General features: G+C 41.8%; 1 protein-coding gene across 1 annotated transcript; it reads left to right on the plus strand.

Annotated features, from left to right (window-relative positions):
• The first annotated feature begins 14,159 nt into the window (after window positions 1-14,159).
• LOC143145582 (uncharacterized) lies at window positions 14,160-17,169 on the plus strand. The gene is made up of 6 exons (XM_076309097.1): window positions 14,160-14,211; window positions 14,279-15,445; window positions 15,532-16,551; window positions 16,600-16,892; window positions 16,961-17,035; window positions 17,086-17,169. The coding sequence occupies exons 1-6, from the start codon at window positions 14,160-14,162 to the stop codon at window positions 17,167-17,169; spliced, it is 2,691 nt and encodes an 896-aa protein (XP_076165212.1).
• The last annotated feature ends 203 nt before the right edge of the window (window positions 17,170-17,372 follow it).

Here is a 17,372-nt window from a genome sequence, read left to right on the forward strand (position 1 = left end):
ACAGTGCCGAAAAATTAGGGATTTTGAATTCGTTTATGTTTTATAGCGACAATGATCCCAAACACACATCGCATGTAGCCAAAATGTGGGTACTGTATAATTGCCCTAAAGTACTAAACGCACCTTCACAATCACCTGATTTGAACATGATAGAGCACGTCTGGAATGAATTAGAGATTAGAATCCGGAAACATACTATTAAAAATAAAAATAATTTAAAAAGGGTATTAATGGAGGAATGGAGAAAAATTGAACCCAGTTTTACTGAAAAATTGGTAAAAATCTATGCTAAATAGATTGCGTGCGGTAGAATGTAGTCGTGGGCACCCAACAAAATATTAATCTTTAATTTAAACAAATTGTTAGTCACTTTTCTACAAATGTACAATTTTAGCTGTGAGACGTTTTCCAGACTGAATCATAGTAACTTTGTTTTTTGTTTTTTTTATATTTAGACAACTTTGTTCCTTTTGATACTACTACATAATAGATATAGATACATTTACAATATAGATTCATGATATTTTTCCCCCCATATCTTTCCTGAACTTTTTCACGAGACGAAACGTATTCGTATATGTGATGTACGATTTTGGCTGTGACTCACTGTACTTGGACTTCACTGGTGTATGGCCGAACTATGCGGACGCATTGTGCATCGCTCTCAGGCAAGCTGTAGTATTTTCGTGTACAAAGTGCGAGAAAATTGACGTGTGTGTGTGTTTCGAGTAGTGTGGTAGAAGTGGATCGGATTGCGAAACCTGTATATAGTGAAAAATACAGCATAACGTAGAAAATTGTCAGTAAAAGTGTATGTGGCATAGCGTGGGTGGTACCACCGCGTCTCATTGGCTGGCGTTAATGGCATAGCGGTACACCGGTTGGTCGGTGTGAAAGGCCGGTCGCGCCTCATTGGCTGACGGTGGCTCCTATTGGTCAGCGCGGACAGATGATTCCAGCGCCCCATTGGCCGGCGGCAGGGGCATAGCGGCGCCCTAATTGATCGACGCGGGCAACCAATCCCTGCACTACTTGGTGGCGTGCGCGGCGCAGATCTACATCTGATTGGCTGCCGAGTAGTAATAAGTAACCACGAGATGGACGACGATATCATTACCATGGCAAGCTCGCGGAAAAGAAAAGATGATGTAACGAGCGCTTCCAACTCGGACTGTATAAAAGTAGTGAGTAGAAGAAGGTGAAAAATAAGGACTATTAGTCCTGAAAAAGAAAAAGTGACACGACATGATGAAGGAAGTGCATTCTCATCGCCAGCAGAAGAAACAATATTTTTCTGCAGAAATCTAAATGGAAGTGCCACCACTGGAGACTTGAAATACATTTAAAAAAAAAAAAGGGTGAAAGTGTGCTAGAGACTCATCAGCGATCTACAGAAGGAGAACGAGGAGCTAAAGAGGAGGCTGGAGAAGATCGAAGATCTTGGGAGCCAGATAAAGAAGCTGTCCAAGACCATTACCGGGACGGTGGAAAAAATGGCCGAGCGACAAGAGCAAGAAAATGTGCAGAAGTATGGAAATGTGTGTGTGCCTGTTAGCTATGCGGTGTAGTTAAGAAGAACAGTGTGGATGAAAGAATGAAGGTGGGAGAAAGTGTACGCGTGAATATAAATGAGCATACGAATTTGAAAACGTATGCGGTGATAGTAAAACCAAAAAATGAGAATCAGAACATAACGAGCGAGGAAATAAGAGAGAAAGTGATAGAAGAAATGAGCGAGTTTATGAATGTGAGAGTGAAAGCAGTGCGTAAGATTAAGAACAGTGGAGTGGCGGTTGAGACAGTAAGTGAGCAAGAGAGGAACGCCATAAATGAATGCGTGAAGCTTGACAAGCTAGGCCTTAAAGCCAATCTGCCGGGCATAATTAGGCCCAAGGTCATTATGTACGACGTGCCGAATGAGCTGAAGATTGAGACCATCTTGGAAGAAATGTATGAGAAAAATTTGAAAGAGTGTATGACACGGGGCGAATTTAAGAAAAGAGTGAGAGTAATAAATAGATCCAGTAAGGAAGGAGCGAACGAAGGGAACATAATTATGGAAATGAGTGCGATAGCGAAAGGGATGCTGACACGTGCCGGAAGAGTCTATATAAAATGGCACGCGTTTAAAGTGCGTGAGTTTAAATGTGTATTGAGGTGCTTTGGTTGTTTGGGCTTTGGTCATATGATGCGTGACAGTAAGAGCAAGGTAAGGGTGTGTAAAAAATGTGGAGAACGTGGACACGAGGTGAAAGACTGCAGAGCAACGAAAGAGACGTGCAAGAATTGTAGGGAAAGAGGTATGAATGACGGACACTCAGTAATATCGAATGAGTGCCCGCAACATGTGCGAATCATCGAAAGAATGAGGGAACGAATATGCTATGACTGAAGGCTGTCTGCGTATGAGACAGCTGAATTTCCAGAGAGCAAATGTTGTTATGTGTGATTTAGGCATGGTTCTGGGTGAAGAAAATGTAAGCATAGCGTTTCTCCAGGAGCCCTATGTCGCGTACGAGGATGTTAGAGGGTTGCCAACTCATATGAGTGTATACAAGTGTGATGGAATGATCAAGACAGCGATTGTAGTGAACGATGCGAATGTGCAATCATTGTTGGCGAGTGAACATACAAACGAGTATGGTGTGTGTGTATGGATAGAAGGTATATTTGGTGAAATGTATGTGGTGTCCGTGTACTGTCAGTATGGGACAGACATTGAACCGTACTTGCCGTATCTGGAGACTATAATACGGTATGCAAAAAGAGTGCCGGTGATCGTTAGAATGGATGCCAACGCGATAAGTGCGCTATGGCACAGTAAATTCCAAATGAGAGGGTATGAGAGCGAGAAGAGTGGCGAAGTATTAGAGAACTTCATAGTACAAAGTGGTATGACTGTGCAAATGAGCCAAGCGAATGGTACACCTTTAGTGGTGCGAATGTACAGAGTGATATAGATGTAACCCCAGGGTAGGTGTGAGTACAAATGGGAAGTGAAGAAGAAACGGGGTGTGAGTGATCGTAATATAATATTGATATACATGAATTATGGAATAACGAGTACGAGTAAGTCTCCGCCTGTGAGAACGAGATGGTCTGCCAGAAATGTCGTTTGGGACGAGTACATGAGAGTAGTGCGCATAGAGGCGGAGGAAGTAGGAATGGAAAATTTTGCGAGGCTGAGTATAGATGAGAAGGCGAGTGCAATCACTGACTGGGTCGCTAAGGCGAACGATATAACCATGAAGAGGGTTCAATGCTCCAAGCACGAAAAAAGTGTAAAGTGGTGGACGCAAGAATTGGAGAAGGCGAGGAAACGGGTACGAAGGGCAAGAAGGCAATACCAAAGGGCGAGGAGTACTCAGAGTACGTGTGTAGATCAGAAAATAACCCTGAAAAGATGCGTGAATGAATATAAGTGGATGATTAAAGACATGAAAGAAAGAAATTGGACATAGCTCGTTAGAGTGAAAGGAAATGCTGATCCGTGGGGAGAGGTATACAAAGTATGCATAAGAAAACGGAGGTATGATGATCTGTGTGGGCTGAAAGATGGAGAAAGTTTGACGCGAACGTGGAAAGAGAGTGCAAGTGTATTACTAAAAGAACCCCCCCTGATGCAGTAAATGGCGATACTGAGCGAACGATACATCATGATGTAATAAGGGCAAATGCGGTCAAACAAATTGCATGGGATGAGCTAGATCGTGCCGTGCGTGCGAATAAATCGGGCAAGGCACCTGGAATGGATGGTTTGACGGCTGAAATGATAAAGAATGTATGGCGTGTGATACCGGAATGGATGAGAGAAACTTTCGACGAGTGCATGAAAGAGCAATACTTCCCGAATGAATGAAAAAAGACCGATGTTCTTGTCCACCTTAAATCCCCCCACAAAGTGCGGTCCGATCCACGGTCGTAGAGGCCGACAAGTCTCCTTCCGACTCTGGGAAAAATACTAGAACGAGTGATGGTAGAGAGGTTGGAGCAAAAAACGAGTGGACGACTGAGGGAATGTCAGTTTGGTTTTCGTAAAGGTAAATCAACTGAGGATGCATGGTATAAAGTGCGCAGATGTGTAAGTGACTCTGAGAGTATGTATTGGGTGTTTTTGTCGACTTCAAAGGAGCTTTCGACAACCTGTCCTGGGAACGAATAGCGGAACGTCTACGTCAGTTTGAATGCGAAGAGCTTGGGTTATGGTTGAGCTATTTCAAGGATAGGAATGCGTGTATTGTAGGAAAGAATGAGACAATGTGGAGAAGGGTTGAGAGGGGGTGTCCATAGGGGTCGGTTTGCGGCCTCGTAGTATGGAATCTCATGATGGATGAACTTTTATCTGAATTAGAAAGATATGAATGTAAGATCGTAGGGTATGCGGATGACTTGTTAATACTAGTCGTGGGAGCAAGTAGAAGTATTATAGAAGCAAAGAGTGCAAAATGTATAACGTGTGTGATAAGTTGGGGCAGAAGTGTTGGACTGGAAGTAAGTGATAGGAAGACGGTGTGTAAATTGCTGAAGGGTTCCCTCTCGGGTAACAGAGATTACCATGCACCATGCGTGCTTGCAGAAGAAATGAGAGTGAGGTACGTGAAGCAACTCAAGTACCTAGGCGTGTGATGAGTGAGCGAATGCATTTCAAGCCGCATTTAACCCTTTGCAGTTCAGTGGTGAGTCTCGCTCACCACTCGGTTTGATGCCACAACTCGAGAGGTGACTGTCGGTCACCACTTCGATCGTTGCGGTAATTCGACACACGGCGGTAATTGTTCACGTTTTGTTTCTTCGACACGTGTTTCGATGCTCGCTTTTGATAATCTTCTGAAGCGTAAAATGATATCCCTTCAAATGGAGATAAGACTCTCTTATCTAAAATTAGTACGCAACCACGAACCGCACTCTACCTTCGGTCTCAGTTCGAACTTGACAGCCGTGGCAATAGAACTAGAAAAGTTGAAGTTTTTGATCCCCATTACCATGGAACGCAATAATGAAATAAGCTCTAGTGAAGATGAGTTTGATTTAGAGTTGCTAAATGAGGAAATTACAGCCATACACAGAGAGCTTGGAGATAGAAAGAACGCGAGCAGTGATAATGACGAAGTAAGAGGTGTAAAAAGGCAAAAAATTAGAATAATAGACAGTGAAGGTGATAGTGACAGTGATGTTGGAGAAGACCAACAATCCGACAGTTCGGAATGGATTAGCTGTGCAGAATCCGAAGAAATACCCCAGAGAATACCGTTTATAGCTGGCAAAAATCCTGCAGGACCGCACATATTCGCAGACACGAAAGAACCGTTAGATTTTTTTAAATTATTTTTTACTGATGAACTCGTAAATGAAGTAGTTACAGAAACGAATAATTACACAAGAAAAAAGTTAGAAAATAAAACACTATCACTGTACTCGATGTGGCGAACTTGGAACAACGTGACTACCGAAGAAATGTGGGCATTTATTTATTATAATAAATATGGGGACAATGCCGCTCGCGAATTTGCAAGAGTACTGGTCACGGAATGATGTCAGTTACATACCTTTTTATTCAAGCAAATTTACCAGAGATAGATTCAGCCAGATTTTTTTGATGCTGCATCTAAAAACAATCCCAACAACAGGTCCAAGAACCCATTTGCAGCTAGTAAGCTGCTTTCTTGAATATATAAATTCCAAGCTTTTGAAGTATTTTACACCGGCAGCAGAAATTTGTGTGGATGAGTCCACTATCAAATTCAAAGGTCGGGTTTCCTTTATCACGTATAACCCGAAGAAACCAACGAAATGGGGTATTAGGGTCTACACAATGGCAGACTCAAATACTGGTTATATTTGTGGTATTCTGCCGTATTATGGAAGTCGGAGAATTGTCTACCACGGAGAAATTGATAAGGCCTGACCTTCCGATATCTACAAGAATACCGCTGCACCTTTATACAATGCTCCTGGAGAAAGTGCCTGGTAGTCAAGGACACCACATGTTCACCGATCGGTACTATACCAGCGTTATCCTGGCTGAAGAGTTATTGAAACTGAAATACCACTTGTCAGGAACAATACTAACAAATAGGAAGCATTTGCCCAACCAAATCAAAAAACCAAAATTCGACAGGAAATCGACAGTAGCATTCCGCAAGGGAAATACATTAGTTCTATCGTGGAAAGACAAGAGGGTTGTCACGTGCTTGACGAACTGGAACAATGCAGGAATGACTTCTGTGAAAAGAATGTTACGAGGTGGTGTTGAAAATACCGTTAAGAAGCCTAATGTTGTAATAAATTATATAAAACATATGGGTGGTGCCGATCGTGCAGATCAATTAGCCGCAACGTACTGTTTTTTGCGAAAATCATTGAAATGGTGGCGTAAATTGTTTTTTTGGGGGATTGAAATATACTCAATAAATTCATATTTACTTTATAAAATGACTAAACAGCAGAAAGGAGAACAGCCGCTTAGTCACTTGAGGTATGTCAAAACCTTAGTTGAACAATTGAGTGGAGATTTTCATCAGATACGTGCTCGATCCTCAAGCTCAACTTCCAGCTCTGAAAACGACCGCCTAAATGGAAAGCTACACAACATTCTGACAGGAGTTAGGAAGGACTGTAAAGTCTGCTCTCAAAGAACTAAACATGGTAAGAGACATCAAACGACATATTATTGCGATACTTGTCCCGATAAGCCGGGCATACATCTCGGCAATTGTTTCTTGAAATATCATACAAAACAAAATTACAAAGACTAATGTTAAACAAATTATCCTCATAAAGATGTAAAAATACATTAAATATTAAAATATACAAGTTTTGTATGTTACTTTGCGTGTGTAATCATTTTATATTAGAGGTAGTAAAGTCACCAAATGAAACGTCTCGCTATGAAACGTCTCGAATTGCTGGTTGGTCCGCACGAAAACGGCCTCGAGCGCAAAGGGTTAATAGAGCTCAAGAGAAAAATAACGAATACAATAGGTTACCTGAGGAGAGTGCTCCGAAAAGAATGGGGATTAGGAAAGAAAGCAATGAAAGCAATATACAGGGTGGTTGGTAACTGGTGGTACAAGCGGAAAGGGGGTGATTCTACGCGAAAAAAGAAGTCAAAAATATAGAATAAAAATTTTTCGTTTGAGGCTTTGTTTTCGAGAAAATCGACTTTGAATTTTCGCTCGGTACGCGTGAACTTTATCACGTCTCGTTATAACGAGTCTCACTGTAGATCGTTGTTTCGATGGATATTATCGCAGTTTAAGTTTGTTTTTGCCGTAACGGAAAATTAGGAATACATAATGAAATAATATGAAGTAATCATAAAGTTTATTATTACAAAAATTGCTGAAAATGTTGCCCATTCTGTCGAACACATACTTCTGCTCTTCTAATTGAATTTCTATGAACACTTTCTAACGTATTCGATTGTTTTAAAGTATGAAAGGCTACAATAATCTTTTCTTTCAATTGCTCGCAACTTGCGATTTCTTCAGAATAGACAATTTAACCCTTTGCGGACGAGTGCCGCATATATGCGTTTTACGCAAATCATCAAATTGGCCAAAGAACTCATATACAGTAAGACCTGTTTTTGTGCGGTCCTTTTTTATGTGATTTTGTTTTTCTGCGATTTGTTTTGTGCGATTTTAGTTTTGTGCGATTTTAGTTTTGTGCGACTTTTTTCGTGCGATTTATTTTTATGCGGTATATAAATCTCAGTGGTGTTAGCACCAGTTTAATATTTCCTATCAATGTCCATATACATGTTGTGGACGAACTCTTATTACGTGGTCTCCTTGACGACGATGTATTTGGACTTCGTGACGCGTTGTTCATTTGGTTTAAACAATCTCCTAAGAAGGCAGAGTCAGCTACGTACATATTGTTACTCGACGCGCGAACAGTAATACGCTTCGTATTCAGAGTTTTATCTACGATTCACGTGATTAAGGATCCATTTTATAGTGAGATTAAAGGTAAACAAATTAGTTACTTTTGTTTCTATCTATATGTAGTTTTTATGATTTTTATTTTATTTTTAGACATAAGTACTGCTTTAAAATGAATAATTATTGCCAAAAGAAAGTAAAAAGACAGACAATTCCATTAGAAACAAAAATTCTAATATTAAATAGACTAGCAGATGGTGAAGGATCCACAGCTGTTGCTAACGAATTTAAATTAGGTGAATCCACGATCAGATCTATACATAAACGTGCGAATAAAATATATGAATCTCTTAATAATGCAACGAACGACAGTAGTAAAAGAGCATCATATTCGAGAAATATTGTAATAGAGAAGACGGAAAAGGCTCTCGTATTGTGAATTAAAGATTTAACTAAAAAACGAGTTCCCGTTCACAAAGAATTAATTCAAGAAAAAGCTAGAAAATATTTCAACCAGCTGAAGGATTTAGAACCAAGTTCGTCATCTTGTTTACGAAACGTGAAATTTTCTGCAAACAATGGCTGGTTTACTGGATTTTTACAACGATACGCACTTCACAATGTGAAGATACAAGGCGAGGCAGCGTCTGTCGATGAAACAGCTGCTACGAATTATCGTAAAATATTAGCAAAAATCATTGATGATGGTGGATATTGCCCAGATCAAGTATTTAATGCAGATGAGACTGGGTTATTCTGGAAAAAGATGCCCAGCCGAACATTCGTTGCGAAATCTGAGAAAACTGCAAGTGGTTTTAAAGCGGCAAAGGATCGAATTACACTTCTTCTTTGCAGTAATGCCTCTGGTGCAAAAATATTAAAACCACTTATTATAAATAAAGCTTTGCACCCACGTGCGCTAAAAGGCATAAATTTAGCTGAATATCCAGTACATTTCATGGCCAATAAAAAAGCATGGGTCACATCAGCTGTATTTGTAACATGGTTCAACGATTCTTTTGTACCAGAAGTTGAAAAATACATGGAAGAGATGGGTCTTCCGTTTAAAGTGCTGCTAATTGTTGATAATGCACCCGGTCATCCCTGTATAGAACATCCTAATGTACGAATAGTGTTTCTACCACCAAATACGACCAGCCTTATTCAACCACTGAATCAGGGCATAATCGCAAATTTTAAGAAACATTATATCAAATTAACTTTTAGCTACATTCTGAAAAAACTAGAGAACGGTGAATTAAGCCTGACTGAAGTTTGGAAAAAATTTTCAATTTTAGACTGCATAAATCATATTACTGCAGCAATTGGTCAAATAAAACAACACACATTAAATTCATGCTGGAAAGCGATCTGGCCTGAATGTGTAATTAATCGAAATGTAACCGAAAACGCGTCTACGTTATTATCTGAAATTACTGCGCTCGCACATAACATTAGCGGAGAAGGCTTTGATACTTTCGGCGAAAATGATCTGGACGAATTGATTGAGGACCAAACTCTCAATGATAGTGACATTATCAATAATTTGATAGATTGTGAAAATTGTCAAGAAGAACCGGAATCTATTACAGCAGATAAAATATATGCAGGGATCCAGATTTCCAAAAAATTGGAAACGCATTTTCTTAAAATAGATACTAATGCGGAAAGAAGCTTGAAATTCCAAAAAGAGCTGAGATCGTGCATGTCTCGCTATCGTGACGTTTACAAGCAATTGACCAATCGACCGTCGTCACAAAAACTGATCACTGACTTTATAGTACCAAAAAACAAATCAATTGAAATCCTATCTTCAAGCGACGAAAACGATTTTGGACCAATTCGTCACAAGAAGATGCGTGTTTTGGATTACGACGAGTAGCAAACTATTTAATGTACAATTTGAAAACTTCTCCATGTATATGTACATTGAAGAATTAAATGTTTTTACAATTTATCTAGGTCTAATTTAATTATTTAATTTAGTTGAAAACATTCTCTCATCCATTTCGTAAATAATTGATGTATTTTCTAAGTGCGACTTTTTTTATGCGGTCCCTGTCCGCCGCATAAAAACAGGTTTTACTGTATGCGTTTGACGAAAACAGTTGATAGAGCCGAGAAACGCATATATGTGACCCTTTTCAAAAGAATTAATTTTACACGTAATGGAAAAGACAAATATTTATGGAAAATATGCTATCGAAAAGAAGCAATCTAACTACAATTCATGGTCTCCAAAAATTTGGAAAGATATTTCATTATCCGAAATGTATAGATTTCTTTTTGTGACCATGTTTATGGCGCAAAAGAGAATCCTTACTGTGAAACAGCATTGGTCAACTGATAAAATATTATCTTTGAACAGTCTTTCTAAAATCATCACAAGAGACAGATATTTAAAAATATTTAATAACATTCATTTTAATGATATGAATGCACAAGACCCTAATGACCCGTTAATAAAATGACGGCCTGTAATGAACATTCTGAAGTCAAATTTCGTTGGATCCTTTTATCCTTTTCAGAATCTCTGTATTGACGAAAGTCTGTTACTATACAATGGAAGATGTTACTTCAAACAGTATATCCCTTCTAAAAGGAGTCGAATTGGAGTAAAATCATTTGTTTTATGTGATTGTAAGACCGGATATATTCTAGATTTTATCATATACACTGGTAAAGATACTGATATCAAAACAAAGAATTTAGTGCTTCGAAAATCTGGAAATGTTGTTACAACCCTTCTGCGACCATATCTTGAAAAAGCTCATACTTACAACTTTACTGACAACTTTTACACAAGTCCACATTTGTATTCATTACTTCATCAACATAAAACTAATGCATACGGCACAGTAAGAAGGAACAGAGTTGGAATACCGCAGATGAAAAAAAAAATCAGGCCTGGAGAAAGCGAATATCAATCTACAAATAATTTATTGGCAATGCGATGGTTAGATAAAAAAGAGGTGTGGATGCTGTCGACAGTCTACAGTGCTGAAATAACTGAAAGTCGACGAGTAGATTATCGCACGGGATTACCTTTAAAAAAACCAACCTGCGTTATTGATTACAATTACAACATGGGTGCCGTCGACAAAGTTGACATGACTTTAAGTCAGCAAGTTAGAGCTGCCAAAGAATATACCGCTAGCCGACCCTGAATTCCACAAGCCATCGGAAATCGACGGTTTATTAGGGGCACAACTGTTCTGGCACCTTCTGAGCGTAGGGCAAATCAGGTTAGCTCAGCCCACCGTCATGCTTAGGAAAACTTTGTTAGGGTGGCTCGTAGTCGGCGAAAATGCCAGTCAAAACAGAGCAAGAACGACAATATGCAATTTGACGTTAAGCGCATTGGACCAGCAATTGGCCAAATTCTGGCAGCTGGAGGAAACCCCGCAGGCGCGAATACTATCCGAAGAGGAGCAGGCTTGCGCGAGTCATTACCTGAAGCATACGCGGCGCGAACCATCATCCGGGCGATACGTTGTCAAATTGCTATTTAAAGCCGAGCCCAAGCGATTGGGTGAGTCTTACGATAGAGCTGTGAAACGACTCCTGTCCTTGGAGAGGTCACTGCAGCGCAGCCCAGTTATCCGCGAACATTACGTATCTTTCATGCGCGAATACGAATCCTTGGGACACATGACTAAACTCGAGATGTGCTCCAAGACCGACGGTTATTATCTTCCGCACCACTCGGTGCAGAAGGATAGCAGCTTGACCACCAGGATTCGAGTCGTGTTCGACGCGTCCGCGAAATCGTCTACGAACATATCGCTAAACGACATTTTGATGGTCGGCCCCACCATCCAGGGGGATCTTTTCTCCACACTCACCAAATTTAGAACGCATCGATATGCGTTGACCGCCGACATAGCGAAGATGTATCGACAGGTTAAGGTGGCGCCAGAAGATCGCCGCTATCAGAAGGTGCTCTGGCGCGAAAGTCCGAACCATCCGATATCCACTTACGCGTTAACCCTTTGCACTCGAGGGCTCCGGAGCGGAGCCATTTAAAATTTGTCTTCAAACTCGAGGGCTCCGCTACGGAGACAATGGAAATAATTTTCAGTTTTTAACATGAGAACAAAAACAAATCGTAAAAATTAGTTATAGGATATTTCGCTGTTGGTGACAAATGACGGTCGCGGCTCGCAGATTGTTATGCTCTCGATAACAGCACACAATCGCGGTTTGAGCAACATTCCGCATTCCGCACTTGGATGCAAGTGAGTTAAGTCGTGTTATTCAGCAGTAGAGTGTATATCAGATTCTAGTTTATCTGTTGTTTTTATATTTTGAATTCATATTTATATCCCCGATATGGCAAATAAAAGAAAAATTTGTGAAAATTATAGTGATATTGAAAGTAGTAGCGACGAATTAGAATTTGAAGTTCATGGTGAACATTACAGAAATAACATAGACGCTCTTGGCCGTGATGAAGCAGACAATATTGAACTAAGCCATGAATCCGATTCTAATGATAGTGATATATTTCCTGCAGTACGACGACACATACCGAGAATTGAAAGTGATATTGAGGGATTTGAAAGTGATACAGAAGGAAATGTAGAAGACACAACAGATTCAACTGGAAATGACGAATGGATGGATGTTTCGGAAGTGGATAATATTCCATCTCCTATGGATTTCGATATTTCACCTCGAATTGCCGGACCACAAATTTCCAACGATATAAAAGAACCGTTAGATTTTTTTCAATTATATTTTACGGATACATTGATTGATTCCATAATAAAAGAGACAAATGATTACGCAAATTCAAGACTGCGTGGAAGGCAATTGTCAAGGAGATCAATATGGAATACATGGAGTGATGTTAATCGGAAAGAATTTCTGGCCTTCATCGGAGTGATCTTGAATATGGGAACCATGCCGGTTGCAAATCTCCAGGAATATTGGTGTACCAAGTTCACCAGTAAAATTCCATTCTTTTCAGACGTATTTACCCGAGATAGATTCCAGCAAATATTTTGGATGCTTCATTTACACAAAAATGCACCAGTAGGCAGAAATACGTGCTTAAGGACTCGCATTCAAAAAGCTAATAACTTTTTACAATACATCAACTCAAAATTTTCCGAACATTTTATACCGTATCAGTCGATTTGCGTTGATGAATCCGTTATAAAATTTAAGGGGAAAATATGTTTTATGAAATATAATCCAGCTAAACCCACTAAATGGGGAATTAGAATTTACGTTCTGGCCGACTCAACTACCGGTTATGTTTATTCGGTTTTGCCTTATTACGGCAGTATTACTTCTGAAAATCTCATAAGACCTGATCTGCCTGTCAGTTCCAGAATTCCTTTAGACCTGTACAGAAAACTATTGGACAATGTTCCTAATGCTAAAGGTTATCGTATGTATACCGACAGGTATTATACAAGCATACCCCTTGCTGAAGAACTGCTAAAAATGAATTGTTTCCTCACCGGCACAATCAAAACAAATAGGAAATATTTACCAACGACAATAAAAAAACCGCAATTTGTAAGAGACAGGAAAACAGTGGCTTACAGAAAAGGCAAAACCCTAGTTCTCGCATGGAAGGACAAAAGGATTGTCACTTTGTTAAGTACTCGTAATGAAGCGGGTTTGACATCGGTTGATAGAAGAGTACGTGGTGGTGAATTGGTCAGAATACAAAAACCTAAAATTGTTATCGATTACACAAAAAATATGCGTGGAGTAGATCGGGCCGACCAATATGCTGCAACATATTGTTTTCTGAGAAAATCCCTGAAATGGTGGAGAAAACTATTTTTTTGGGGGATGGAAATGTGTACAGTAAATGCATATATATTGTACACTTCTGTTAAAAAAATAAATAATGAAAAACCAATGACACACTTGAAGTTTGTAAAATTGTTGGTGGACCAATTGATTGGGAATTTCCGACAAAACAGCACATCTCGAGAATACAGTTACACACCAAATACGGAGGCCAGACTCAACAACCACCTACATATTATACGTTCTGGAACCAAGAAAGATTGTGTAGTGTGTTCGAATAGAAAAATTCCAGGCGAAAGACGGCAGACCCATTATTTTTGTGATACCTGTCTAGAGAAGCCAAGATTACATATTGGCAATTGCTTCGAGAGGTATCACACTTTGGAAGATTACAAAATGTAATAATTTTATAATTTTTTTTATATATCCTAACATTTGTATCCATAAACAATTAAAAAAATAATAACATACAACGATGACTTTTCTTTCAATGCGTATATCATGAACTTACATGTGAATATGATCTTTTCACTCAAATGGCTTCGAGTTGCTGGTAATATGACTCAAAAAAAACTTCGAGTGCAAAGGGTTAAATACCGTAACATATGGCACCGCATCAGCCGCTTACCTAGCGATCAGGCCCCTGCACCAATTGACGGACGATGCAGGCGCCCAGTTCCCCGCCGCGGCTAACTTGCTAAAATCCGAATTTTACGTCGACGATCTTCTGACAGGAGCGGATACGCTAGCGGAAGCCGCGCTGATTCGCGACCAGCTCATCCAGCTGACGAGTCAGGGCGGCTTCGAATTGAGGCAGTGGGCTTCGAACGACCCGAGCCTTACGCAATCAGTCGCGTCCAGTAGCGAAGGTCAGTTCATGACTATAGCGCCGGACAAATTCACAAAAACCCTGGGGTTGAGATGGGATCGGGTGCTCGATACCTTCGGTTACACGGTGAGGGATCACGAACCGCTTCAGCATGTAACCAAGCGCGGTATACTATCCCGCGTGGCCCAGCTTTTCGACCCGTTGGGCTTGCTGGGCCCCATCATCGTTAGGGCAAAACTCATAATGCAAGAGTTGTGGAAATTAAAGATCAGCTGGGACGAAACTCTTCCGGAGACGTTACACACTGAATGGAGACGATTCGAATCTCAGTTGAACATTATTGCAACCGTATCCATATACCGCAGAATCATCTGCAGCCAACAAATCGAACTGGAACTGCACGGGTTTTGCGACGCCAGTGAACGGGCGTACGGGGCCTGTTTATACATGAGGTCCAAGGACATCTCCGGGCATTATTCCTCGCAGTTGATCTGCTCGAAAAGCCGAGTCGCGCCGCTTAAGGTCCAGTCGTTGCCGCGTTTAGAACTATGCGCGGCAGTTCTGTTAGTCAAACTTTTCAACGCCACGATAAAGTCACTCAAATCGCCGCCGGCGCGAAAGATACTCTGGACCGACTCAATGATCGTCCTGCACTGGATAAGGACTCCGCCGCATGCGTTGAAGGTTTTCGTCGCGAACCGAGTAAGCGACATACAGTCAGTGCACGAAGCACAATGGCGCCACGTGCCCACCCTAGACAACCCGGCCGACTGCCTATCACGGGGGGTAGAACCACGCGAATTCAACCCCAATAACTCATGGTTGTGCGGTCCTCAATGGCTGCGGCAGTCCGAGGACGGATGGCCATGCAGCGCGCTTCTACCTGCCGAGGTACCGGAGCGACGAGCCGTGGTATCGCTTACCACGCCACTCGCGCCCACTTCGTGTTTATTGACAAGTTTTCGTCACTTGAGCGACTAGAGAGCGCTGTTGCCCACTGTCTCAGATTCTGCCGCAACCTAAAGAACAAACAAACTTGTTCAGACCCCTTAAGCGTAGACGAAGTACGTGTCGCCCGCCAACGAATCTTAAGGTTCGTGCAGTCGTCAGAATTCGCTAAAGACATCAGTCTGCTTTCCAAGGCGCGCAGCTACAACGGCAAGTTGCGTACGTTGAATCCCTTCATTGACGATGACGGCATCCTACGCGTGGGGGGTCGCATTACACACGCGATCACCGCACACGATAAAAGACACCCTGTGATACTGCCGGTCAAGCATCACCTAACGACCCTGATTATTAGGCAAAAACATCCGCGCCATAATCATACGGGAGTCACAGGCACGCTGAACGCGGTTCGTCAAATGTACTGGCCAATTAATGGCACGCGGACAGTCAAAACTTATCTTCGTACGTGCGTGTCATGTCACCGGGCGCATCTGAAGGCTTTCGATTACCAAATGGGAAACCTACCCAAGGATCGTGTCACTCCAAGTCGTCCGTTTTTGAAAACGGGAATAGATTATTGCTGGCCGTTCCTCATTAAGGAAAAACGGCTACGAAATACCAAGACAATAAAGGCCTACGTCGCGGTCTTCGTTTGTTTCGCCACAAAGGCGGTACACCTCGAATTGGTCGGCGACCTCACGACCAGCGCGTTTCTCGCGGCGCTCAAACGATTTTTCGCAAGACGAGGTAGATCGTCCGACATCTACTCCGACAATGCGAAGAACTTCGTGGGCGCAAATCGGGAATTGCGCGACGTACACGAATCCTTCAAGACCTCTATCGCGGACCGCTGCACGCAGCACTATGCGCTAAGCCACAACGTTGTTTGGTACTTCATTCCTCCGCGCGCACCCAACTTCGGGAGATTATGGGAGGCGGCCGTCAAGGCAGTAAAACGACACTTAATTCGCGTTTACGGTAGGACGTTATTAACATACGAAGCCATGATAACTTATCTTGCCGAAGTCGAAGCCATTCTAAACTCCCGTTCACTCATTCCCTTGTCCTCAGACCCTAACGACCTCACGGCCCTTACACCTGGCCACTTCTTGATCGGTGACTTGATTACAAGTGTCCGTGAGTCGAGTGTAGCTTAAGTTCCAGCCACCAGGCTGACTTTGTGGCAACATGTCCAGCAAATGCGGGAGCACTTCTGGGCACGATGGCATAAGGACTACTTGCACGAATTGACAGTTCGCAGAAAGTGGCACACCCAAGCACCACAGGAAGTCAAGGAGGGCAAGCTGGTCATCGTACACGAAGACAACGTCCCCCCGCTTTACTGGGCCCTGGGCAGGATCGTCGCTCTGCACCCTGGGGATGATAACATTACACGCGTAGTTACCGTAACGACTATCAACGGCGAGTACAAACGCAGCGTTAAGAGGCTATCTCCGGTGCCCTTAGACTAAGTTTATACGTATATATGTATCCTTATGTAATGTCTAAGCTCCGCGTCAAATAGTCTCAAAAAAACATGTTTAATCATAAGACACAAGAATCACACCCCTACACCTGTACACCTCCGGATTTGTTGACCGTAACCGCTCAACGGGGGCGGTATGATGCGGCACGCAAAAATCGGCGCAGTCCATCGAGCCCTACCGTTTTATGGCGGGATTAGTACGGGTGCCGAGCATGTCATCGGCGCACGTGCTATCCACCGTCAACTAACTACCCTACCTGGGTTCTTGGAAGGCTGCTAAGCAGCTGCAGGTAATTAAGGCGACTTTCGCCGTTTTATGATTTTTAGTAATCTTGACTTCCAAGAACCCACGGTTTAAACTAACAATCCCACTCCTGGGATCCCTCTCCTGCAACTCTGCTGTCCACCTCCAAATTTCCTCGACCAATCACATCCTGAGCCGAGTGCATAA

The sequence above is a fragment of the Ptiloglossa arizonensis genome, chromosome 4 (assembly GCF_051014685.1).
Source record: "Ptiloglossa arizonensis isolate GNS036 chromosome 4, iyPtiAriz1_principal, whole genome shotgun sequence".
Taxonomy (NCBI): Eukaryota; Metazoa; Arthropoda; class Insecta; order Hymenoptera; family Colletidae; genus Ptiloglossa; species Ptiloglossa arizonensis.

Coding starts and splice junctions, on each gene's coding strand:
- LOC143145582 (XM_076309097.1), top strand. CDS start 14,160: ATGAACTTACATGTGAATATGATCTTTTCACTCAAATGGCTTCGAGTT. Junction 15,446..15,531: donor CACTTCGTGTTTATTGACAA/GTTTTCGTCACT, acceptor AAACTTGTTCAG/ACCCCTTAAGCGTAGACGAA. Junction 17,036..17,085: donor CACCTCCGGATTTGTTGACC/GTAACCGCTCAA, acceptor AAATCGGCGCAG/TCCATCGAGCCCTACCGTTT.